Source organism: Oncorhynchus nerka, linkage group LG25, assembly GCF_034236695.1.
Source record: "Oncorhynchus nerka isolate Pitt River linkage group LG25, Oner_Uvic_2.0, whole genome shotgun sequence".
In the NCBI taxonomy this organism is placed as follows: Eukaryota; Metazoa; Chordata; class Actinopteri; order Salmoniformes; family Salmonidae; genus Oncorhynchus; species Oncorhynchus nerka.
In genome coordinates this window covers 23358368-23384743 of record NC_088420.1, presented here as the reverse complement: position 1 = coordinate 23384743, position 26376 = coordinate 23358368, and the positions used below count along the sequence as shown (strand labels likewise).

General features: G+C 45.3%; 1 protein-coding gene across 1 annotated transcript in view; it reads left to right on the top strand.

Moving 5' to 3' along the window:
- LOC115109244 (neurocan core protein-like) overlaps nt 1-26376 on the top strand; it is a 204321-nt gene that overhangs the window by 163328 nt on the left and 14617 nt on the right. Inside the window, exons 11-13 of the mRNA XM_065009929.1 lie at nt 18009-18167; nt 20285-20367; nt 21324-21468. Of these exons, the coding sequence (XP_064866001.1) occupies nt 18009-18167; nt 20285-20367; nt 21324-21468 (387 nt within the window). The remainder of the gene's footprint in view (nt 1-18008; nt 18168-20284; nt 20368-21323; nt 21469-26376) is intronic.

The following is a 26376-nucleotide window of genomic DNA, read 5'->3' as shown; positions in this document are numbered from 1 at the left end:
ATGTACCTGCATACTGTACTGTATTTGTCCGTCCTTGCCAGTACGCACATGTATACTGTATTGTATTTGTCCGCCAGTACATATGTGCATACTGTACTATATTTGCTAGTTCTTGCCAGTACATACATGCATACTGTACTATATATGCCAGTCCTTGCCAGTAAATACATGCATACTGTACTATATATGCCAGTCCTTGCCAGTAAATACATGCATACTGTACTATATATCCCAGTCCTTGCCAGTAAATACATGCATACTGTACTATATGTGCCAGTCCTTGCCAGTAAACACATGCATACTGTACTATATATGCCAGTCCTTGCCAGTTAATACATGCATACTGTACTATATATGCCAGTCCTTGCCAGTAAATACATGCATACTGTACTATATATGCCAGTCCTTGCCAGTAAATACATGCATACTGTACTATATATCCCAGTCCTTGCCAGTAAATGCATGCATACTGCACTATATATGCCAGTCCTTGCCAGTAAATACATGCATACTGTACTATATATGCCAGTCCTTGCCAGTAAATACATGCATACTGTATATGCCAGTCCTTGCAAGTAAACACATGCATACTGTACTATATATGCCAGTCCTTGCCAGTAAATACATGCATACTGTACTATATATGCCAGTCCTTACCAGTAAATACATGCATACTGTACTGTATATGCCGGTCCTTGCCAGTAAATACATGCATACTGTACTGTATATGCCAGTCCTTGCCAGTAAATACATGCATACTGTACTATATATGCCAGTCCTTGCCAGTAAATACATACATACTGTACTGTACTATATATGCCAGTCCTTGCCAGTAAATACATGCATACTGTACTGTATATGCCAGTCCTTGCCAGTAAATACATGCATACTGTACTATATATGCCAGTCCTTGCCAGTAAATACATGCATACCCTACTGTACTATATATGCCAGTCCTTGCCAGTAAATACATGCATACTGTACTGTATATGCCGGTCCTTGCCAGTAAATAGATGCATACTGTACTATATGTGCCAGTCCTTGCCAGTAAATACATTCATACTGTACTATATATGCCAGTCCTTGTCAGTAAATACATGCATACTGTACTATATATGCCAGTCCTTGCCAGTAAATACATGCATACTGTACTGTATATGCCAGTCCTTGCCAGTAAATACATGCATACTGTACTATATATGCCAGTCCTTGCCAGTAAATACATGCATACTGTACTATATATGCCAGTCCTTGCCAGTAAATACATGCATACTGTACTATATATGCCAGTCCTTGCCAGTAAATACATGCATACTGTACTATATATGCCAGTCCTTGCCAGTAAATACATGCATACTGTACTGTACTGTATATGCCAGTCCTTGCCAGTAAATACATGCATACTGTACTATATGTGCCAGTCCTTGCCAGTAAATACATGCATACTGTACTATATATGCCAGTCCTTGCCAGTAAATACATGCATACTGTACTATATGTGCCAGTCCTTGCCAGTAAATACATGCATACTGTACTATATTTGCCAGTCCTTGCCAGTACATACATGCATACTGTACTGTACTGTATATGCCAGTCCTTGCCAGTAAATACATGCATACTGTACTATATTTGGCAGTCCTTGCCAGTACATACATGCTGTACTATATTTGCCAGTCCTTGCCAGTAAATACATGCATACTGTACTATATATGCCAGTCCTTGCCAGTAAATACATGCATACTGTATATGCCAGTCGTTGCCAGTAAATACATGCATACTGTACTATATGTGCCAGTCCTTGCCAGTAAATACATGCATACTGTACTATATATGCCAGTCCTTGCCAGTAAATACATGCATACTGTACTATATGTGCCAGTCCTTGCCAGTAAATACATGCATACTGTACTATATTTGCCAGTCCTTGCCAGTACATACATGCATACTGTACTGTACTGTATATGCCAGTCCTTGCCAGTAAATACATGCATACTGTACTATATTTGGCAGTCCTTGCCAGTACATACATGCTGTACTATATTTGCCAGTCCTTGCCAGTAAATACATGCATACTGTACTATATATGCCAGTCCTTGCCAGTAAATACATGCATACTGTATATGCCAGTCCTTGCCAGTAAACACATGCATACTGTACTATATATGCCAGTCCTTGCCAGTAAATACATGCATACTGTACTATATATGCCAGTCCTTAAATACATGCATACAGTAAATGCCACCTTGCCATAAATACATGCATACTGTACTATATATGCCAGTCCTTGCCAGTAAATACATGCATACTGTACTATATATGCCAGTCCTTGCCAGTAAATACATGCATACTGTACTATATATGCCAGTCCTTGCCAGTAAATACATGCATACTGTACTGTATATGCCAGTCCTTGTCAGTAAATACATGCATACTGTACTATATATGCCAGTCCTTGCCAGTAAATACATGCATACTGTACTATATATGCCAGTCCTTGCCAGTAAATACATGCATACTGTACTATATGTGCCAGTCCTTTCCAGTAAATACATGCATACTGTACTATATTTGCCAGTACATACATGCATACTGTACTGTACTGTATATGCCAGTCCTTGCCAGTAAATACATGCATACTGTACTATATTTGCCAGTCCTTGCCAGTACATACATGCATACTGTACTGTACTATATATGCCAGTCCTTGCCAGTAAATACATGCATACTGTACTATATATGCCAGTCCTTGCCAGTAAATACATGCATACTGTACTATATGTGCCAGTCCTTGCCAGTAAATACATGCATACTGTACTATATTTGCCAGTACATACATGCATACTGTACTGTACTGTATATGCCAGTCCTTGCCAGTAAATACATGCATACTGTACTATATTTGCCAGTCCTTGCCAGTACATACATGCATACTGTACTGTACTATATATGCCAGTCCTTGCCAGTAAATACATGCTGTACTATATTTGCCAGTCCCTGCATTTTTTGCGAGGTCAAGTGTACTTGTGATTGAATTGAGCCACAGCCACTGCTAGAAGTACAATGCAGAACATTCATGTTGAACCTGACCCCTGTCTGTACCTTTTCTGTGCTGTACTTCTAAGGAGATGTTTGAGTCAGAGACAGCCTGCTGACAGACAGACGGAAGGTAAACAGACAGATGTAAGATGCCTCGCTAGGACCAGGTGGGTGCAAGAGTTAGGAGCAGGAGGGCACTGAGGTCCAAATAGAAAATATTTATTTTGAAGTCCAAAAACACAACAAAATAGGTCGGGAAACAAACCCAACGAAGGCGCCCGACAAAACAGGTCGGGAAACAAACCCAACGAAGGCGCCCGACAAAACAGGTCGGGAAACAAACCCAACGAAGGCGCCCGACAAAACAGGTCGGGAAACAAACCCAACGACAAAACAGGTCGGGAAACAAACCTGGCGCCCGACAAAACGGGTCGGGAAACAAACCCAACGAAGGCACCCGACAAAACAGGTCGGGAAACAAACCCAACAGGTCGGGAAGGCGCCCGACAAAACAGGTCGGGAAACAAACCCAACGAAGGCACCCAACAAAACAGGTCGGGAACCAACCCAACGAAGGCACCCAACACAACAGGTCGGGAAACAAACCCAACGAAGGCGCCCAACAAAACAGGTCGGGAAACAAACCCAACGAAGGCGCCCAACAAAACAGGTCGGGAAACAAACCCAACGAAGGCGCCCAACAAAACAGGTCGGGAAACAAACCCAACGAAGGCGCCCAACAAAACAGGAATTTGAAGTGACAACAGGAGGAAAAACAATCTACTCCTAAAATAAATCACAACGGCTCAAACGACCATGAGAATAGCCTGTTTGCTCAATCTAGCACCAAACAAACACAGAAATAATCCCGCACAAAATATCAGCAGGCAACGAGGTTAATAAACCCACAGAAATGAACTCAATAGAACACAGGTGTAAGAAACAGACAGAACCAAACAAAAAAGAAAAATGGATCTAGTAGGCCGGCGACGACGACCGCCGAGCACCTCCCAAACAGGGAGAGGAGCCACCCTCGGTGGAAGTCGTGACTGCAGGCAGGCAGGCAGGCAGACAGACAGACAGACAGACAGACAGACAGACAGACAGACAGACAGACAGACAGACGAGATATGTTGTTTTATGTGGTGTTGTGTTTTAAGACAGGCAGCTCCAGGGAAAGCCCAGAGCCGTTGAGCCACTGTGGGTCCTTTCTAAATCCCGACTCAGCATAAACCGCAAGGAAAGACGGCAAATTAACTTGGGTCATCCTCTGTGTCTTTATAGAGGCTATTAATGCTAATGAAGATTTATGCTTTATAATAACACACGTTGTGAGGGACACGTGCTGGGACTCACTCTGAGCAGAAGGCGGGCAGACCGAGTGGGCTTCAAGTCTTTGTTGTCTCTATTAATCCTTACACAGCTACTCTAAACACCATCCACCTCTCTAGGGGCCTCGCATCTGCACGAGGCGTATGATTCCAGGCAGGAAAATTATCACCAGGTTTACAGGCAACTTGGCAGGGAATAGTAAAACAGAATAATGAAATGCTGTCAGTTGACTCTGACTACAGCTCTCAGCCCATATGTTCTTGTGTGTCTCTGCCAAGTCTGTTCTGGGGGAAAAGAGAACGCTCATCTTGTCTTTGTGCGTCAGAATAGGAACCTGGGTTGGTTCTCATTCAAGGTGCTTAATTAGGGACGTGTTCCAGAAGCAATTCCCATCGTCTCCCTCAGAATGATGCTCAATACTGTGTATCGGAGGGAGGGGGAGAGAGGAAGAGAGACAGGGATACAGGTGGATTGGAGAGCATGGCTACTGGCGGAGGAGAGATGTGTGAAGCAGTCCCAGCACTGGAAAGCAATGCTTATTTTCTCTTTACCCCAGGCAGACCCAGCACGTCAACACACATACACACACACACAGTATCACACACAACACTCACACACTTAAACACACAGACATTCACAGTCACACATATACACACACACAGCATTCACAACCCACTCAGTACTAGTTGATATAACCAGGGTTAGCTTGGCCTGGTTTACATTAAGGAATCATGTTCCCTTACGTATGGGAATTGTTTAACAGTGTTGCATTGAGCCACTCAACTATTTCCCTAGGTAAGGGCATACTTAAGGGGTTTTACGGTGGTTTGAAGTCATATATGGCAGAAAGAATATCTGTTACCATGGAGATGGCCTGATTCACTGACTAAACGTTTGGTCAAAGTGATCGCAAAGTGAAGGAAACTTTAAGGGAAAGATGAGGGGGATATTAGCACTGGGCCATTAGACTTTGTGTTGTGGTGAACCAGGCTGAGAGGCTGAGCTGTTGGGGCCCTGGCCTCCTCTTCTCTAGTGGTGTCCCCAGTGGACCCTGGTCTGTAAACAGAGGCTCTGACCTATCTAATGCTGATCTGATGGACTTTCTGTCAGGCCCACCAATAACAGCTCCCCCCCTGACGGCCTGAACAAGCTGCAGCTCGCTTCATTTTAAGAGGAAGAGCAACTACATACAGCAGACACTACATGTGTGTGTGTGTGTGTGTGTGTGTGTGTGTGTGTGTGTGTGTGTGTGTGTGTGTGTGTGTGTGTGTGTGTGTGTGTGTGTGTGTGTGTGTGTGTGTGTGTGTGTGTGTGTGTGTGTGTGTGTGTGTGTGTGTGTGCATACATGAGTGCGAGCATGTGTGTAAGAACGAGACGGAGAGAGAGTGAGTGTGTGTGTGTTTCAGCCAGACCGACAGGTCCAAGCTGCTGTTGACAGGGATAATTCAACACACACATGGTACTGTGGGTAAACCTAATGAGAAGAGTATGTATGTATGTCACAACATGTCAAAGCCCTGGTCCTCACACAGCCCTCACCAATGACAGCCAGTCTATCTCTGGTCACTGTTCTCTGACAGCCAGCCAGTGTGTTTGTGGATTGTTCTCTCCTCACTCCGTTTCTAGCAGCAGCTTGGTGTATATCACGTCTCCAGGTATTTACAGTGCCTTCGGAAAGTATTCAGACCCCTTGACTTTTTCCACATGTTGTTAGGTTACAGCCTAACAAATTACAAATTAGGTTACAGACTAATTGATTAAATAGTTTTTTCCCTCATCAGCCTACACACAATACCGCATGACAATGGGGTATGCCAGCAGCATACCACCCTGCATGCCACTGCTGGCTTACTTCTGAAGCTAAACAGGGTTGGTCCTGGTCAGTCCCTAGATGGGAGACCAGATGCTGCTGGAAGTGGTGTTGGAGGGCCAGTAGGAGGCACTCTTTCCTCTGGTCTAAAAATAAATAAATATCCCAATTCCCCAAGGCAGTGATTGGGGACACTGCCCTGTGTGAGTGCCGTCTTTTGGATGGGATGTTAAATGGGTGTCCTGACTCTCTGAGGTCGTTAAAGATCCCATGGCACTTATCGTATGAGTAGGGGTGTCCTGGCTAAATTCCCAATCTGGCCCTCAAACCATCACGGTCACCTAAGAATCATTCATCCCCCTCCTCTCCCCTGTAACTATTCCCCAGGTCGTTGCTGTAAATGAGAACGTGTTCTCAGTCAACTTACCTGGTCAAATAACAGAGAAATAAAAAAACAAAGCATGATGAAGCAAAAACATTTTTTTTATAAATTTTTGCAAATGTATAAATAAAAACAACTGAAATATCACTTTTACGTAAGTATTTACTCAGTACTTTGTTGAAGCACCGTTGCAGCAATTACAGCCTCCAGTCTTCTTGGGTATGACGCTACAAGCTTGATGCACCTGTATTTGGGGATTTTCTCCCATTCTTCTCTGCAGATCCTCTCTGTCAGGTTGGATGGGGAGTGTTGCCGCACAGCTTTTTTCAGGTCTCTCCAGGGATGTTCGATCGGGTTCATGTCGGAGCTCTGGCTGGGCCACTCAAGGACATTCAGAGACTTGTCCCGAAGCCACTACTGCATTGTCTTGGCTGTGTGCTTAGGGTTGTTGTCCTGTTGGAAGGTGAACCTTCGCCCCAGTCTGAGGTCCTGAGCGCTCTGGAGGTTTTCATCAAGGATCTCGCTGTACTTTGCTCCATTCATCTTTGCCTCAATCCTGACTAGTCTCCCAGTCGCTGCCGCTGAAAAACATCCCCACAGCATGATTCTGCCACCACAATACTTCACTGAAGGGATGGTGCCAGGTTTACTCCAGACGTGACGTTTGGCATTCAGGCCAAAGAGTTCAATCTGGTTTCATCAGACCAGAGAATTTTATTTCTCATGGTCTAGGAGTCATTCGTGGAGTGCTGCAGAGATGGTTGTCCTTCTGGAAGGTTCTCCCATCTCCACAGAGGAACTCTGGAGCTCTGTCAGAGTAACCATTAGGTTTTTGGTCACGTCCCTGACCAAGGCCCTTCTCCCCCGATTGCTCAGTTTGGCCGGGCGGCCTGTTTTAGGAAGAGTATGGTGGTTCCAAACTTCTTCCATTTAAGAATGATGGAGGCCAATGTGTTCTTGGGGACCTTCAATGCTGCAGAAATGTTTTGGTATCCTTCTCCATATCTGTGCCTCAACAAAATCCTGTCTCGGAGCTCTACGGACAATTCCTATGATCTCTTGACTTGGGTTTTGCTCTGACATGCACTGTGAACTGTGGGACCTTATATAGACAGGTGTGTGCCTTTCCAAATCATGTCCAATCAATTGAATTTACTACAGGAGAACTCCAATCAAGTTTAAGAAACATCTCAAGGATGATCAATGGAAGCAGGATGCACCTGAGCTCAATTCTGAGTCTCATTGCAAAGTGTCTGAATACTTTTGTAAATAAGGTATTTCTGTTTTTATTTTAATACATTTCCAAAAATGTCTAAAAACCTGTTTTCGCTTTGTCGTTATGGGGTATTGTGTGTAGATGGCTGAGGAAATTATTTTATTTAATCAATTTTAGAATACGGTTGTAACATAACAAATGTGGAAAATGTCAAGGGGTCTGAATACTTTCCAAAGGCACTATAGGTGGAATGAGGCACAGCCAGGCATCAGAGAGCATCAGAAATGTACACTCTTCACCAATTACATTGAATGTAATCCTCACCCGATTAGAATCCTCATCACAGACCTGGTAATAACCATAACAACTCCCATCCTATCCTCCATTTACACAATCACAAAACTGTGAGAGTGTGGAAGGCTCTCTGGCTGGCCTCGTTTAAATGGCAAAGAGCTGTCAGTCATCAAAGCGATTGTCACAGGGAGGGAGAGAGTGAGGGGAAGTGAGAGAGTAAGAGAGGGGAGGTGAGCTGGGGGAGGCGGAAGGCATGCAGACACACACATCGTTTCATCATCAGAGGTCTCAGAAAGCCACGGTGCCGAAACAACACATGGTGATGTGGATAAATGAGCCAATCACTCAGCTGGAAGCATTTACCATTTTATATCCCTAACTGATGCTCATTCACTTCTCCCTCTGAATATTAATGGAAGAAATGTACCCTGGTCCAAAGGAAAAAGAAAAACGTGGGTAAAGGCATAAATATCATAGAGGCGATGGATGAGTGTTGTCAGGCAGTGAGACTTCTGTCGGAGGAGGAAATCAGATCTGGGCCAGGCTCTCTGTCTGTCTGTCTGTCTGTCTGTCTGTCTGTCTGTCTGTCTGTCTGTCTGTCTGTCTGTCTGTCTGTCTGTCTGTCTGTCTGTCTGTCTGTCTGTCTGTCTGTCTGTCTGTCTGTCTGCACACCAGTGGCGACCCGTCATTCAGGGCTGTTTAGCTGTTTAGCTGTTTTGCATGTTATTTTGGCATTAATTCGTGTCACATATCAGTTTGGAAACAATGTCAAAACAAATGTATTGAGTGAATAAAGCCACATACAAACGTTGTCTCTTTCTTGCTTTCTTGAGTAAGGCAGATCCAAAATGCAGGTGTTTCAGCCTAGCTCAGTGCTTTCTGTGGTGGTGGGGCAGCCAGCGGACAATGCAGAGCGTAAGCATTGGTAATCTTCTCTAGTTGCGCCGTGTTTGGCTCAATGTTTTGTCACTCATGGGGACAATACGTCACCGCAAAATCTACAGGGAGAGCTAGGCAGTTCAAGCCCCCTTGGGTGCTGCCATAGATTTACATTAGAAGTGCCCATCCAACATGACGTTATATCTACCAGAACTTTGATTGGACTGATCATGTCAACATCATACTTTCAAAATCTTAGCTAGCAAGCTAGACAAGCAGTCATCTTCATGAATCCTGTTGACAATCTACTGGCAAATCCTTTCACATCTGAAAGGGTCTCTTTTCCAAACTTAAAAGGATAAACATTCACACGAAACACCATGGACACAAAAAGGTAGAATACATTGGCCATGCTGACAATCCAGCATGACTTCTGCCTCGTTCAAAACAAATGGAAACTCGGAATTGGGAAATCTCAGACTTCAGTGAGTTTAAGACCACTGGGAACTCTGAAAAAAACGAGTTCGGACTTGGAAAACATGTTTTGAACAGTCATCCTACTCGGAATTCCAAGTCACGAACTCAGGCCTCTTTCTATAGCTCCAACCTGAAGATCACTGATGTCATGATTCGACTTTGTATTTTTATGAGTTCCCAGTTGTCTTGAAAGCACCATACATCCAGAGAATACCAAAGTTTGATGACAACATTTGCCCACAAGAAGGACCGCCGCGCCATCTTCCTGTTCAAGTGAGCAAAGCACAATAACAATGAGTCCAAAAATGTATTGTATGCTGCTGCATAAATGATGTAAAATGTATACTGTAGCTAAGAAAGTAATACTAGTTGTATGTTGTGTAGTAAGCTGTTAGTAGCCCATGTGCCTCACCCTAATAACTTGGTCCCTTTCCACCTCAGAACTTAGCCTACTGTTCTGACTTGGTGGTTCACATATAGCCTAAAGATTTAGATACATTTCATAATCGAATACTGTAAGAGCTTCTTTGTCTGCTTATTTGCCCCCTTTATTTATCCTATAGTTCTGACTTGGTGTTCAGGGAGAATACTGTAAGAAATGCCCATGTTATTAATTCTGTCGCTGTACATTTCAGAAGTGCTGAACAAATAGTTATGTTGAATACAAATCAAATCAAATCAAATTGTATTTGTCACATGTGCCGAATACAACAGGTGTAGACAGGTCTAGACCTTACCGTGAAATGTTTACTTAGAAGTCCTTAACCAAAAATGCAGTTAAAGAAATTGAGTTAAGAAAATATTTTACTAAATAAACTAATGTAAAATGTTTAAAGTAGCACAGTAAATTAACAATAACGAGGCTATATACAGAGGGTACCGGTACCGAGTCAACGTCCATCTTAGCTCGCTCGATAATGTCTTAATCAAAATGATGTATTGCCTCTTATCCGCTCATCGTTCTCTTATGCCATATATTGTACATCTCAATTGTTATAGGCCTATTGCTTATGTAGGTCTATCTCATTGGTATCTAATTCATCATTTTAGGCAATTTCAGAATGATTTCCTTGTTTTTCTTACTTTGTGTATTATAATTAGCTCATATGCTTTTCTTGACGAGGAGATACTATATAATGTTGTTGGGTCTGTAACCATGTTTTCCAGTGACAGTCTCTTCCCATTCAAAAAGAAAATGAAACAAAAGGTTCAGTAGTAGTGCTAATGATATAAGAATAAACATTGTGAATTTACTGAACATAAATGTAATAATATTGGTGTATGATTCAAAAGTCAAAACTAATTTTGCCATTTGTTATTATTGAAGGAGAATGCGGTTCATATCAACTTACACAAATCCACAAAGAGTCAGTAGTAACCAAATGTGTTTAACCTCTGGTACAAGTGGGACGCTAGCGACAACAGCCAGTGAAATTGCAGTGCGCCAAATTCAAAACAACAGAAATCTCATAATTAAAATTCCTCAAACATACAAGTATTATACACCATTTTAAAGATAAACTTCTTGTAAATCCAACCACAGTGTTCCCGATTTCAAATAGGCTTTATGGCAAAAGCACACCAAACGATTACAGAAAACAATACAGCCATTTTCCAGCCAAGGAGAGGGCTCACAAAAGTCAGAAATAGCGATTAAATTAATCACTCACAGGACTTCATGTCACACAATAAATGTGTGTTTTTTTCAATAAAATTCATCTTTATGTCCAAAAACCTCATTTGAAATTGGTGTGATATGTTCAGAAATGCATTGTCTCAAACAAACATCCGGTGAAAGTCCAGAGAGCCACATCAAATAACAGAAATACTCATCATAAACATTGATAAAAGATACAAGTGTTAAACGTACGAATAAAAACAAACTTCTCCTTAATGCAACCGCTGTGTCAGATTTCAAAAAGGCTTTATGGCGAAAGCACATTTTGCGATTATGTTAGGTCAGCGCCTAGCCACAGAAAGCCATACGGCCATTTTCCAACTAAGGAGAGGTGTCACAAAAGTCAGAAATAGCATTCAAATGAATCACTTACCTTTGATGATCTTCATCTGGTGGCACTCCCAGGTCTCCATGTTAGACAATAAATGTTTGTTTAGTTCGATAATGTCCCTCTTTATGACCAAAAACCTCCTTTTTGTTTGCGTGTTTAGTCCAGTAATCTGAATGCACAAGGCATGGGCACTAAGTCCAGACAATTTTATTTTTTAAGTACAATAAAAGTTTGTAGAAACATGTCAAACGATGATTCAAATCAATTCTCAGGTTGTTTTTGTCATAAATAATGAATAATATTTCAACCGGACAAAAGCTTCGTCAATAGAAAAGGAGAAACAAGAAAGGCACGCTCCCGATCACTCGCTTGGTTCATGTCTGGAAATGTCCACTGTCCTCTCATTGAAAGTGCTGTATCTCCCTCATTTTTCAGAGTAAAAGCCTGAAACAATGCCTAAAGACTGATCACATGTAGAGGAAGCTATAGAGACCGTGTACTGGGTCCTAAGTCTTTGTATGGTGGATAGGCTTTCAATGGAAAAACAGCCTTTCAAAATAATAGTACTTCCTGGTTGGATTTTCCTCAGACTTTCGCCTGCCATATCAGTTCTGTTATACTCACAGACATTATTTTAACAGTTTTGGAAACTTTATAGTGTTTTCTATCCAAATCTACTAATCTATCCAAATCTACTAATTTACTTATATGCATATCCTAGCTTCTGGGCCTGAGTAGCAGGCAGTTTAATTTGGGCATGCTGCCCCCTACCCTAGTGAAGTTAAGCAAGTCAGCCATATCAGGAATGGTTTTTAAAAAGGCAGTAAATGAGGCTGAATGAACTGTTGCGCTGCCAGACAAGGCTCCACTGGTAGCCAGGTATAGTGGTGGTAAGGATTCACTCCATGGTGGTGAAAGGAAATATCTGCTGTTGGGGCAGCTTTATGTGGGCACAAACAGTTTGTGGGCACCATTTGGCACCGTTATAATGCAATTAATGTATTGTTTAGTGTTGGGTTGTGTTGTGTAGTGGCTATGCTGGCATGCATCTCAACGTCAACAGTGAAGAGGCGACTCCGGGATGCTGGCCTTCTAGGCAGAGTTGCAAAGAAAAAGCCATATCTCAGAATGGCCAATAAAAAGAAAAGATTAAGATGGGCAAAAGAACACAGACACTGGACAGACTAACTCTGACGAGTAGGCCAGCATCCCGGAGTCACCTCTTCACTGTTGACGTTGATAATGGTGTTTTGAGGATACTATTTAATAAAGCTGCCAGTTGAGGACTTGTGAGACATCTGTTTCTCAACTAGATCCTCTAATGTACTTTACTCAGTTGTGCACCGGGGCCTCCCACTCCTCTTTCTATTTTGGTTAGAGACAGTTTGCGCTGTTCTGTGAAGGGAGTAGCACACAGCATTGTACAAGATCTTCAGTCTCTTGGCAATTTCTCGCATGGAATAGCCTTCATTTCTCAGAACAAGAATGGACTGACGAGTTTCAGAAGAAAGTTCTTTGTTTCTGGCCATTTTGAGCCTGTAATCGAACCCACAAATACTGATGCTCCAGATACTCAAATAGTCGAAAGAAGGCCAGTTTTATTGCTTCGTTAATCAGCACAACAGTTTTCAGCTGTGCTAACATGAGTGCAAAAGTTTTTTTTAATGATGATGTTAGCCTTTTAAAATTATAAACTTGGATTAGCTAACACAACGTGCATTGGAACACAGGAGTGATGGTTGCTGATAATGGGCCTCTGTATGCCTACATTATGTAGATATTCCTTAACAAATCAGCTGTTTCCAGCTACAATAGTAATTTACAACATTAACAATGTCTACACTGTATTTATGATTAAAATGTGCTTTTCTTTCAAGGACATTTCTATATGACCCCAATCTTTTGAAGGCATTTCCCGACCTACTCAGGACATGGACAGACATCCAATTTCGAAGTCAATCTTGAGCGATCTGGCTGACTGTTCAGTGTAATTTATTGGAACACCAGAGTATTATATGATGATTAAACTGGGCAGCAGAGACTGTGTGTGTGGGCTGTAGTGAGTTGTGGAGAGAACAGAGAGTCAGCTGTCTCTCCGTGAAGTTTGGATGATACTTCAAAACAGAAGACCGAGTGATTTTCACATTATCTCTCATCTTTGCTCTGTATAATTCATCCTATAAGTGAAAGTTTGGCCTCCCCCTTATCCACACACACGCGCGCACGCACCTGCACACGCACACAGGTACACGCACAGGCACACACAGGCACACACACACACACACACTCACTCACTGGGCTATGGTGTGTGTGTGTGTTATCTTGGAGCCTGCTGGGAGCAGAAGGGGAGATTAGTGTCTGCAGCCATGCAGATGTGTTCACTCACCTAATTACACAGGCCTCCACAGCGCAGCGCATAGCAAAGTGTGTGTGCGTGAGTGTGTTTGCACGTGCATTGGTGCAGGCCTGTGTGTGCGTGTGTGTGTGTGTGTGTGTGTGTGTGTGTGCCTGCGTGCGTTAGGCAATTTGTTCGGTGCTATGGAAATTCGACATTCGTTCAACATGCATTCCTACATTCTGTGTACAAATGTGCCTGTGTTTGTGCGTTTGACGTTTTACTGTAGTTACCCTCTCACTACATGTTAAGTATTGCTTCTTATTATGAGGGAGTGCAGCTGAGCAGTTTGCTACATGTTGTTCCCCATACTGGGAGCTAATGGAGACTATATTGCTTTGAGCGCCAGCCATTGGGAGGTTGTTAATAGTGATCGTGAGCGGGACTAATGCATTCTGCTGGAGTGTTTTCAGAACCATGGACAGCTCCCGATTGGTCCACTTCAAACCTTCATCCAGGTAAAGAGGTGTCTGAGGACTCTATTATCATGGCACCGCATTGTGGAGAACAGGTCCTTACTAGCTATCGCATCGTATGTAGCCGCTCTGACTAATATAAGTGGACTGGACAGCCCCAGCTAGCACTCACACACATATACAGAGACACACACACACACACACACACACACACACACACACACACACACACACACACACACACAGACACACACACACACACACATACAGAGACAAACACAGACACACACACACACACACACACACAGACACACTCACAAACACAAACACAGACACACTCACACATTCAGAGACACACACACAGAGACACACACACAGAGACTCACACACAGATGTAGGCATAGACACACATTTACATTGACATATGTTGTGAAATTGTTAGCTGTTAATTGTTAGATATCACTGCACTGTCAGAGCTAGAAACACAAGCATTTCGCAACACCAACAACGTCACTTAATAAAGGCACATCTGGGGAAGGGTTCCAAAAAATGTCTGCAGCATCTGTATGTGACCAATAACATTTTATTTGATATTTTAGCAGACGCACATACCCTGAGTGACTTACAGGAGCAATTAGGGTTAAATACCTTGCTCAAGAGCACATCGGCAGATTTTTTCCCACCAAGTCTGCTCAGAGATTGGAACCAGCAACCTTTAGATTACTGGTCCAACGCTCTTAACCACTAGGCTACCTGCCACTCACTCTCTAACACACACACGCACGCACGCAGGCTCACTCACTCACTCACTCCCTCACTGAACCCACCCACCCACCCACCCTCCTCTGAGCTCTTCTCAGGCCAGCCTGTAAGTGTCTGCATGCTAAGCAGGGCCCCATACGGCCCAATTTACTGGTGTCACTTTAGATTTTTTGGAGGAAAGGCTGAGGCCATCTCTCTTTGATCCCCACTCTGCAGGGGTTGGAGGGGAAGGGGGGTTGGCTGGGTTGACACACAAACACTGATCCCCCATCCCCAAACACAGATGCATACACTCTCTTTGTTTCCCACACACACATACACATACACACACTCCCACTCTCTTTGTTTCCCACACACACATACACATACACACACTCCCACTCTCTTTGTTTCCCACACACCCCCTCTGTAGACACTGAGGACAGGATGAGGACAGCATGTAGTAAACCCCCACAAAAACAGAGGGATAGATGGAGAGATGAGATGGAAGGATGGATGGAGGGAGGGAGAGGCTCAGTGCTGACAGGGCTGTGACAGGGATGGAGGGAGGGAGAGGCTCAGTGCTGACAGGGCTGTGACAGGGATGGAGGGAGGGAGAGGCTCAGTGCTGACAGGGCTGTGACAGGGATGGAGGGAGGGAGAGGCTCAGTGCTGACAGGGCTGTGACAGGGATGGAGGGAGGGAGAGGCTCAGTGCTGACAGGGCTGTGACAGGGATGGAGGGAGGGAGAGGCTCAGTGCTGACAGGGCTGTGACAGGGATGGAGGGAGGGAGAGGCTCAGTGCTGACAGGGCTGCGACATGGCTGTGACAGGGCTGTGACACGGCTGTGACAGGGCTGTGACAGGGCTGTGACATGGCTGTGACAGGGCTGTGACATGGCTGTGACAGGGCTGCGACATGGCTGTGACAGGGCTGTGACATGGCTGTGACATGGCTGTGACAGGGCTGTGACAGGGCTGTGACAGGGCTGTGACATGGCTGTGACATGGCTGTGACAGGGCTGTGACATGGCTGTGACAGGGCTGTGACATGGCTGTGACATGGCTGTGACAGGGCTGTGACATGGCTGTGACATGGCTGTGACAGGGCTGTGACAGGGCTGTGACATGGCTGTGACAGGGCTGTGACATGGCTGTGACAGGGCTGTGACATGGCTGTGACATGGCTGTGACAGGGCTGTGACATGGCTGTGACAGGGCTGTGACATGGCTGTGACAGGGCTGTGACAGGGCTGCGACATGGCTGCGACATGGCTGCGACAGGGCTGTGACAGGGCTGTGACAGGGCTTAATCAGCCTGGAGAGTGTCTCCACTGGAAGATATTTCTGGGGATTGTTGTCATTTGCCTTTCACAAGGCTTCGCTGCTTCCTCATACTGCTCCCATCCCAGCCCACAGCCGAACTAGGATTAGGCCTGGAGGGAGCGAGGGAGGGAGGCAGGGAGGGAGGGAGGGATAACGGAGAGTCATATTGCTGGAGTAAGGGAGAGTATTTGTATGTATTAAGGATCCCCATTAACTGTTGCCAACGCACCTATGTGAGAATGCTATTAATTGACTACAGCTCAGCGTTTAACACTATAGTCCCTTCAAAACTCATCACTAAGCTAAGGACCCTGGGTCTAAACACCCCCCTCTGCAACAGGATCTTGGACTTCATGACGGGCCGTCCCCAGGTGGTGAGGGTAGGTAGCAACACATCTGCCATGCTGATCCTCAACACTGGAGCTCCACAGGGGTGTGTGCTCAGTCCGCTCCTGTTCTCCCTGTTCACCCACGACTGCATGGCCAGGCACGACTCCAAGACCATCATTAAGTTTGCAGACGACACAACAGTTGTAGGCCTGATCACCGACAATGACGAGACAGCCTAAAAGGAGGAGGTCAGAGACCTGACGTTGTGGTGCCAGAATAACAACCTATCCCTCAACGTGATCAAGACAAAGGAGATGATTGTGGACTACAGGAAAAGAAGGACCGAGGGGCTGTCTTTGGTGTCCACATCAACAACAAACTAGAATGGTCCAAAAGACAGTCGTGAAGACCAAAACAACAAAACCTATTCCCCCTCAGGAAATTGAAAACATTTGGCCGTCAGATCCTCAAAAGGTTCTACAGCTGCAACATCGAGAGCATCCTGACTGGTTGCATCACTGCCTGGCATGGCAACTGCTCGGCTTCCGACCGCAAGGCACTACAGAGGGTAGTGAGTACGGCCCAGTACATCACTGGGGCAAAGCTGCCTGCCATCCAGGACCTCTACACCAGGTGGTGTCAGAGGAAGGCCCTAAAAATTGTCAAAGACCCCAGCCACCCCAGTCATAGACTGTTTTCTCTACTACCGCATGGCAAGCGGTACCGGAGTGCCAAGTCTACGACCAAATGGCTTCTCAACAGTTTTTACCCCCAAGCTGTAAGACTCCTGTAAGACGCTGCTGCTGCTCTCTGATTATCATCTTTGCATAGTCACTTTAACTATACATCCATGTACATATTACCTCAATTAGCCCGACTAACCGGTGACCCCTCACATTGACTCTGTACTGATGCCACCTGTATAGAGCCTCACTACTGGTATTTTCACTGTCATTTTACTGTTTTTTATTGCATTGTTATTTCACTGAACACGAGAAGGTTTCATTTTATTTTTGGCAGTGAAACGAGGCTACTCAGGCGAGAGAAAAAACTCACCCAAATGTATAGCCCCATTGGAAAATATGAATGGACTGTTTGAAAATGTGAAGGAAAAATATTCTAATAATCATATTATTATTATTATTTTTAAATGTAATGTGAATCACATTTTTATTTGGCGTACCCTGCACCTGGTGTAGACTAACCCCTCTCTCTCTTTTTCTCTCTCTTTGTCTTTCTCTCTTTCTCAATTCAATTTCAATTCAATTCAAGGGTCTTTATTGGCATGAGAAACATGTTTACATTCTTTCTCTCTCTCTATCTCTTTGTCTCGCTCTCGCTCTTGCTCTCTCGCTCTTTGTGCAGACACGGAGGGCTGTGAACACACATGGAGGAAGTTCCATGGCCACTGCTACAGGTACTTCAGCCGCAGACATACCTGGGAGGACGCAGAAAAGGACTGCAGGGAGCACAGCGGACACTTGGCTAGCATACATACACTCCACGAGCAGGACTTCATCAACGGTGGGGGTCTTTCAATCATTACTACCTTACAGAATGTATCATTAAGTGTAGTCTCATGTTTTGGCACTGATCCAGAAGCCATCCCAGTTGGATTTAGAAGAGGAGAGGAATAGAGGGATGGAGGGAGAGAGAGAGGAATAGAGGGATGAGAGAGAGAGAGGAATAGAGGGATGGAGGGAGAGAGGAATAGAGGGATGGAGGGAGAGACAGAAGAATAGAGGGATGGAGGGAGAGAGAGATGAATAGAGGGATGGAGAGAGAGAGAGATGGAGGAAGAGACGGATGCATAGAGGGATGGAGGGATGAGGGAGAGACAGGAATAGAGGGATGGAGGGAGAGAGAGATGGAGGAAGAGACAGATGAATGGAGGGAGAGAGAGAGGAATAGAGGGATGGAGGGAGAGAGAGATTGAGGAAGAGACAGAGGAATAGAGGGATGGAGGGAGAGAGGGATGGAGGAAGAGAGGAATAGAGGGATGAGAGAGAGAGTGAGTGATGGAGGGAGAGACAGAGGAATAGAGGGAGAGAGGGAGAGAGAGATGGAGGAAGAGACAGAGGAATAGAGGGATGGAGGGAGAGAGGGATGGAGGAAGAGAGGAATAGAGGAATGGAGGGAGAGAGTGAGTGATGGAGGGAGAGACAGAGGAATAGAGGGATGAGGGAGAGAGTGAGTGATGGAGGGAGAGACAGAGTAATAGAGGGATGGGGGGAGAGAGTGAGTGATGGAGGGAGAGACAGAGTAATAGAGGGATGGAGGGAGAGACAGAGGAATAGAGGGATGGAGGGAGAGAGTGAGTGATGGAGGGAGAGAGGAAGATATGGATGAGGGAGAGAGGGATGGAGGAAGAGACAGAGGAAGAAAGGGATGGAAAAAGAAATAAATGGATGATAGGAGCATGGGAGCCCCTCCCAGTCCCCGAACGGACAGAGCTATCCTTTCCCCACTCGTCCTCACTCATCCTCTCCTTCACAGACACATTTACCAAAAAGTTTGTTTAATTGCCTGGAGAATGGACGTCTCCACCTCGGTAATAAAGGGAGCACAGCCATTAGAAAGATTAATGGGCCCCATAATGATGTTAATCAGGAACACCATGATTGAAATTCCATTACACCCAGATCTCATCAATGCTGCACCGTCCACAAAGATCTGGCTGCTTCTGCCTTCTGCTATGGAGGGATGAGATTGTGTTCAGATCAGAGCTGAACCTCCCTGAGGGAATGGCTGGTGGTGCCTTCTGCTATGGAGGGATGAGATTGTGTTCAGATCAGAGCTGAACCTCCCTGAGGGAATGGCTGGTGGTGCCTTCTGCTATGGAGGGATGAGATTGTGTTCAGATCAGAGCTGAACCTCCCTGAGGGAATGGCTGGTGGTGCCTTCTGCTATGGAGGGATGAGATTGTGTTCAGATCAGAGCTGAACCTCCCTGAGGGAATGGCTGCTGGTGCCTTCTGCTATGGAGGGATGAGATTGTGTTCAGATCAGAGCTGAACCTCCCTGAGGGAATGGCTGGTGGTGCCTTCTGCTATGGAGGGATGAGATTGTGTTCAGATCAGAGCTGAACCTCCCTGAGGGAATGGCTGGTGGTGCCTTCTGCTATGGAGGGATGAGATTGTGTTCAGATCAGAGCTGAACCTCCCTGAGGGAATGGCTGGTGGTGCCTTCTGCTATGGAGGGATGAGATTGTGTTCAGATCAGAGCTGAACCTCCCTGAGGGAATGGCTGGTGGTGCCTTCTGCTATGGAGGGATGAGATTGTGTTCAGATCAGAGCTGAACCTCCCTGAGGGAATGGCTGGTGGTGCCTTCTGCTATGGAGGGATGAGATTGTGTTCAGATCAGAGCTGAACCTCCCTGAGGGAATGGCTGGTGGTGCCTTCTGCTATGGAGGGATGAGATTGTGTTCAGATCAGAGCTGAACCTCCCTGAGGGAATGGCTGGTGGTGCCTTCTGCTATGGAGGGATGAGATTGTGTTCAGATCAGAGCTGAACCTCCCTGAGGGAATGGCTGGTGGTGCCTTGGAGACAGAATATGCATAACTATTCTGCAGTAAATACTGCTGGTTGTCTTTTTAAATGACAGGTGGTGTGTGGGTGTGTTTTTCCCTGTCGCTGTTCAGATCTGAGCCATGACAACACCTGGATCGGCCTGAACGACAGAACAGTAGAGGAGGATTTCCAGTGGACTGACAACATGGACCTGGTGAGAGAGAGAGAGGACTACTCTTTTATCCTCATGTGTCGTAGCGAGGAGGTGGATATCAGCTAAAGGTCCGGGGGAAATTGATAGAGTGAACGTGTCAATACATATGTACACCCTCGCTCTCTGAATCACTTTTCATCCTGCACTACTCACCACTTCTATCTCCCTAGAGGCAGCTCCTATGTGCCTGGTGTTATTTTAGAGCTGTCATTACTCTTTGTCGGTCTATACCTCTGGAGAAAGACCATAAGTGTCGTTCAATAAAAGAGCACAATGAAACAGTCTGTTTCATACTGCATGGATAATGATGCTATCTACCACTTTTCATTTTGTTCTGACTGTGTTGTGTGACTGTGTCTGTGACTGTATCTGTGTCTGTGACTGTATCTGTGTCTGTGACTGTATCTGTGACTGTATCTGTGTCGTCTGTGACTGCATCTGTGTCTGTGACTGTATCTGTGTTTGTGACTATGTCTGTGACTGGGCCATGTGACTATCTATATCTGTGTCTGTGACTGTATCTGTGACTGTGTCTGTGACTGTATCTGTGACTGTGTCTGTGACTGTGACTGTACCTGTGACTGTATCTGTGTCTGTGACTGTGGCTGTATCTGTGTCTGTGACTATGTCTGTGACTGGGCCATGTGACTGTATCTATATCTGTGTCTGTGACTGTGTCTGTATCTGTGTCTGTGACTGTGACTGTGACTGTACCTGTGTTTGTGACTATGTCTGTGACTGGGCCATGTGACTGTATCTATATCTGTGTCTGTGATTGTATCTGTGTCTGTGACTGTACCCTTACTCTGTGACTATGTCTGTGACTGGGCCATGTGACTGTATCTATATCGGTGTCTGTGACTGTATCTGTGTATGTGACGGTACCTGTGTCTGTGACTGTATCTGTGTCTGTGACTGTACCTATGTTTGTGACTGTGTCTGTGACTGTGATACAGCAATATGAGAACTGGCGTGAGAACCAGCCGGATAACTTCTTTGCGGGGGGAGAGGACTGTGTGGTGATGATCGCCCACGAGAACGGCAAGTGGAACGATGTGCCCTGCAATTACAACCTGCCCTACGTCTGCAAGAAGGGAACAGGTGAGACAGAGAAAGAGGAAGGGAGGGAAGGGGAGAGAGACTGAGAATCAAGAGGGGATGAAGAAAGAGAGGGGGCGAAAAGGACTAAGAGTTGAAGAGGAGGTGATATCATGTTTCTGCTGTGCTTTAAATACATTAAAGAATACTTTAAAGTGTCCTGCATGTTAGCGAGACCATTTTAGCCTCTTCAATCAGTCAGTCTGGACAATAGGTTGACAATTACAGCTCACCTCCAAGCCCAGTCAGCTCACTTCCAAACCCAGTCAGCTCACCTCCAAGCCCAGTCAGCTCACCTCCAAGCCCAGTCAGCTCACCTCCAAGCCCAGACAGCTCACCTCCAAACCAAACCCAGTCAGCTCACCTCCAAGCCCAGTCAGCTCACTTCCATGCCCAATCAGCTCACCTCCAAGCCCAGTCAGCTCACCTCCAAGCCCAGACAGCTCACCTCCAAGCCCAGACAGCTCACCTCCAAGCCCAGGCAGCTCACCTCCAAGCCCAGTCAGCTCACCTCCAAGCCCAGTCAGCTCACCTCCAAGCCCAGTCAGCTCACCTCCAAGCCCAGTCAGCTCACCTCCAAGCCCAGTCAGCTCACCTCCAAGCCCAGACAGCTCACCTCCAAACCCAGTCAGCTCACCTGTAGCTGAGCTTTCCACTTCAGACAGCTCCTTTAAACCACTACTACTGAGGGTTTTACTGTCAACCCAGGGGCTGAGAATTCTCAGAACATTTAATCCACAACAAAATGATCCTCCTTTGTGTGAAGCATTGTTGGAAGACTTTCACACAAAGTTTTAGGGTTGTCTGGTAAAGTTCCAGTGTCACATGGTCAGGCCTCTGTGGATCTGCGCTGTCATGGTGCTGTGAGGAGTGTGAGACGCCAGAGAAGCCAGTGCTTATTGGAGCTGATGGTCCCTGATTTGCATTTGGGGCAGACAGAGAGACAGGGTATTAATAGCCAGCCAAGTAGGGTTTATAGGTAGGTTGAGACGGCTGGCCAGAATCCAGAACTGTGTTTAAGGAAATGGAAGATCAGGAGACTCTGGACTCACTGGTGGGTCACTGCTAAATCATTTTGGCTGCTGATTTAAAATTGGCCTCAGACTAGAAAAAGTATTTACTTAATCTGAATGGTCACCAATTAGTTAGAAAACTTAAGATAAGTCACTCATGCCACACAAACGTTTGGGGACCACTGCCCTAGAGTCAGATCAACGTTCCACTATGGATGTGAAGGTATTTACTCTTTATGTTACATATAGTATTTACAGCATGTTTTTTCTCTCATTATACAGAGGTTTAACCCATAGTTGATGACACACTGTCACAGGTCTTACTTAATGGCTCCAACTGGAAAGCTGACTTTCAGTCAATCCGTCAGTGGCAGCATTCAATCTTCAGCCCAACTACACTCCTTCTTTACAGCAGAGCATATTCTGTCTTGATTCCTACTGTTTAGTGGTGTTGTTCTGGGGTCTGCTGCTCATCAGTGGCAGTATCATGTGATTGGCTGATGACTGGCGTGTGGTTGACACTCAGGCCTGTTCCTCTTGAGAGAGAGCCAGGAGGCAGTATCCAATCAGAGATGCACGTCATCTGGGTAATTAGTGTTACCCATAATGCCGTGGGACAGACCACAGAGCAGGCTGGCATGAGTCACCCTGATCAGGAGGATGGGCCATGGTGAAGGCATCTGTCTGTCACAGACACACACACATGGATATGCACACACGCATACACAAACAGAGACTATTATCAAATACTCAAATTCTCATTCATATACAGTTCAAAGTATTCTCTTACACACACACACCTCAAGTCCAAGCTAGAGCACCCTGGTCCTTTGGAGCAGTTGGGCCAGAAGTCCCCTGGAACACCTGCCACTGTCTCTGCCTCTACATGCCTGTTACCAACTACGCCTGGAACGCCTGGAACACCTGCCGCTGTCTCTGCCTCTACATGCCTGTTACCAACTACGCCTGGAACACCTGCCGCTGTCTCTGCCTCTACATGCCTGTTACCAACTACGCCTGGAACACCTGGAACACCTGCTGCTGTCTCTGCCTCTACATGCCTGTTACCAACTACGCCTGGAACACCTGCCGCTGTCTCTGCCTCTACATGCCTGTTACCAACTACGCCCGGAACACCTGGAACACCTAGAACACCTGCCACTGTCTCTGCCTCTACATGCCTGTTACCAACTACACCTGGACACCTGGAAGCTCATTACCATAACACAACGTTAACTATTCATTAAAATCGCAAATGAAATTAAATAAATATATTTGCTCTCAAGCTTAGCCTTTTGTTAACAACACTGTCATCTCAGATTTTCAAAATATGCTCTTGAACCATAGCTAAACAAGCATTTGTGTAAGAGTATTGATAGCTAGCATAGCATTAAGCCTAGCATTCAGCATGCAACATTTTCACAAAAACAAGAAAAGCATTCAAATAAAATCATTTACCTTTGAAGAACTTCAGATGTTTTCAATGAGGAGACTCTCAGTTAGATAGCAAATGTTCAGTTTTTCCAAAAATATTATTTGTGTAGGAGAAATCGCTCCGTTTTGTTCATCACGTTTGGCTACGAAAAAAATCTGTATCCAGGAGTGTAATTATAGCCGCAAGCTCATTAGCATAACGCAACGTTAACTATTCATGAAAATCGCAAATGAAATGAAATGAATATATTAGCTCTCAAGCTTAGCCTTTTGTTAACAACACTGTCATCTCAGATTTTCAAAATATGCTTTTGAACCATAGCTAAACAAGCATTTGTGTAAGAGTATTGATAGCTAGCATTGCATTAAGCCTAGCATTCAGCATGCAACATTTTCACAAAAACAAGAAAAGCATTCAAATAAAATCATTTACCTTTGAAGAACTTCAGATGTTTTCAATGAGGAGACTCTCAGTTAGATAGCAAATGTTCAGTTTTTCCAAAAATATTATTTGTGTAGGACAAATCGCTCCGTTTTGTTCATCACGTTTGTGTAAGAAAAAACCCGAAAATTAAGTCATTACAACGCAAACTTTTTTCCAAATTAACTCCATAATATCGACAGAAACATGGCAAACGTTGTTTAGAATCAATCCTCAAGGTGTTTTTCACATATCTATCGATGATAAATCATTCGTGGCAGTTGACTTTCTCCTCTGAAGAAAATGGAATGCGTATGGAGCTGGAGATTACGCAATCATTTCGACGGAGGACCCCGGGCGGACACCTGGTAAATGTAGTCTCTTATGGTCAATCTTCCAATGGTATGCCTACAAATATGTCACAATGCTGCAGACACCTTGGGGAAACGACAGAAAGTGCAGGCTCATTCCTGGCGCATTCACAGCCATATAAGGAGACATTGGAACACAGGGCATTCAAAATCTGGACCATTTCCTGTATGAAATTTCATCTTGGTTTCGCCTGTAGCATTAGTTCTGGGGCACTCACAGATAATATCTTTGCAGTTTTGGAAACGTCAGAGTTTTTTCTTTCCAAAGCTGTCAATTACATGCATAGTCGAGCATCTTTTCGTGACAAAATATCTTGTTTAAAACGGGAACGTTTTTTATCCAAAAATTAAAAGAGCGCCCCCTATCTCGAAGAAGTTAACTCAGCTGCCTACCGTGACAGCTGCAGGGCACGACATTGGCTGGGAATGAAGCGTGCGTGTGCGTGAGTGGGTGTTTGTGAGTGAGAGAGAGTGTGTGTGTGTGCGTGCATGTGTGTGTTGAAAATATGCTTGCGTGTTGTTTGTGTAAACATACCCACCTCACTCCAATCGAATCTGCTGAGACATGATAGCCTCTAGGAGTAGCTGCAGCCCACAGGGCTCAGAAAGTGCCGGATGAATCCAGGCTTTAACTGTCTTCAGCTTTCAAAACAACACTACATCAGCCTGACACACACACACACACACCTGCTCGCCTGCCAGCCATCCCCAACCTAGACCCAGTCAGTAAAGGCATATCTGGGTTGTGTTATGGAGTGCCATGTCTGGTCCTGTGTCTATTGATCTGTTGACACCACGCGCTAGTGTTAGTCATGTTCCTCATAGTCTCTGCTACTGCACACTGAACACAGTGAGTAATAAACTGGGGTTTTCTGGTTGGCTGAATTTAAGGTGTGAGCCACAGCAGCAATCACTGTACTGGCAGTCTAAACAAACGCTGTTAACACAATTTACAGATTTTTAGCACTATTAAAAGTGGGGTAATCTGATATGGCTAGCCATTATTAAGGTGTCTAATTACATGGCTAAGTAATATCATGGCTATGTGATTAGTGTAGCTCAGTTAGTAGAGCATGGCACTTGCAATGTCAGGATAGTGGGTTTGATTCCCGGGACCACCCATATGTAAAATGTATACAAACATGACTGTAAGTCGCTTTGGAGACAAGTGCCTGCAAAATATTAAGAATTATTATATTTTAATAGCCTACAGGTAATTACTGCAGTCAGATACCAGACCTCCCCCTGGGCGTGTACTGCAGTCAGAGACCAGACCTCCCCCTGGGTGTGTACTGCAGTCAGAGACCAGACCTCCCCCTGGGCGTGTACTGCAGTCAGAGACCAGACCTCCCCTGGGTGTGTACTGCAGTCAGAGACCAGACCTCCCCCTGGGCGTGTACTGCAGTCAGAGACCAGACCTCCCCTGCGTGTGTACTGCAGTCACAGACCAGACCTCCCCCTGGGTGTGTACTGCAGTCAGAGACCAGACCTCCCCCTGGGCGTGTACTGCAGTCAGAGACCAGACCTCCCCCTGGGCGTGTACTGCAGTCAGAGACCAGACCTCCCCCTGGGCGTGTACTGCAGTCAGAGACCAGACCTCCACCTGGGTGTGTACTGCAGTCAGAGACCAGACCTCCCCCTGGGCGTGTACTGCAGTCAGAGACCAGACCTC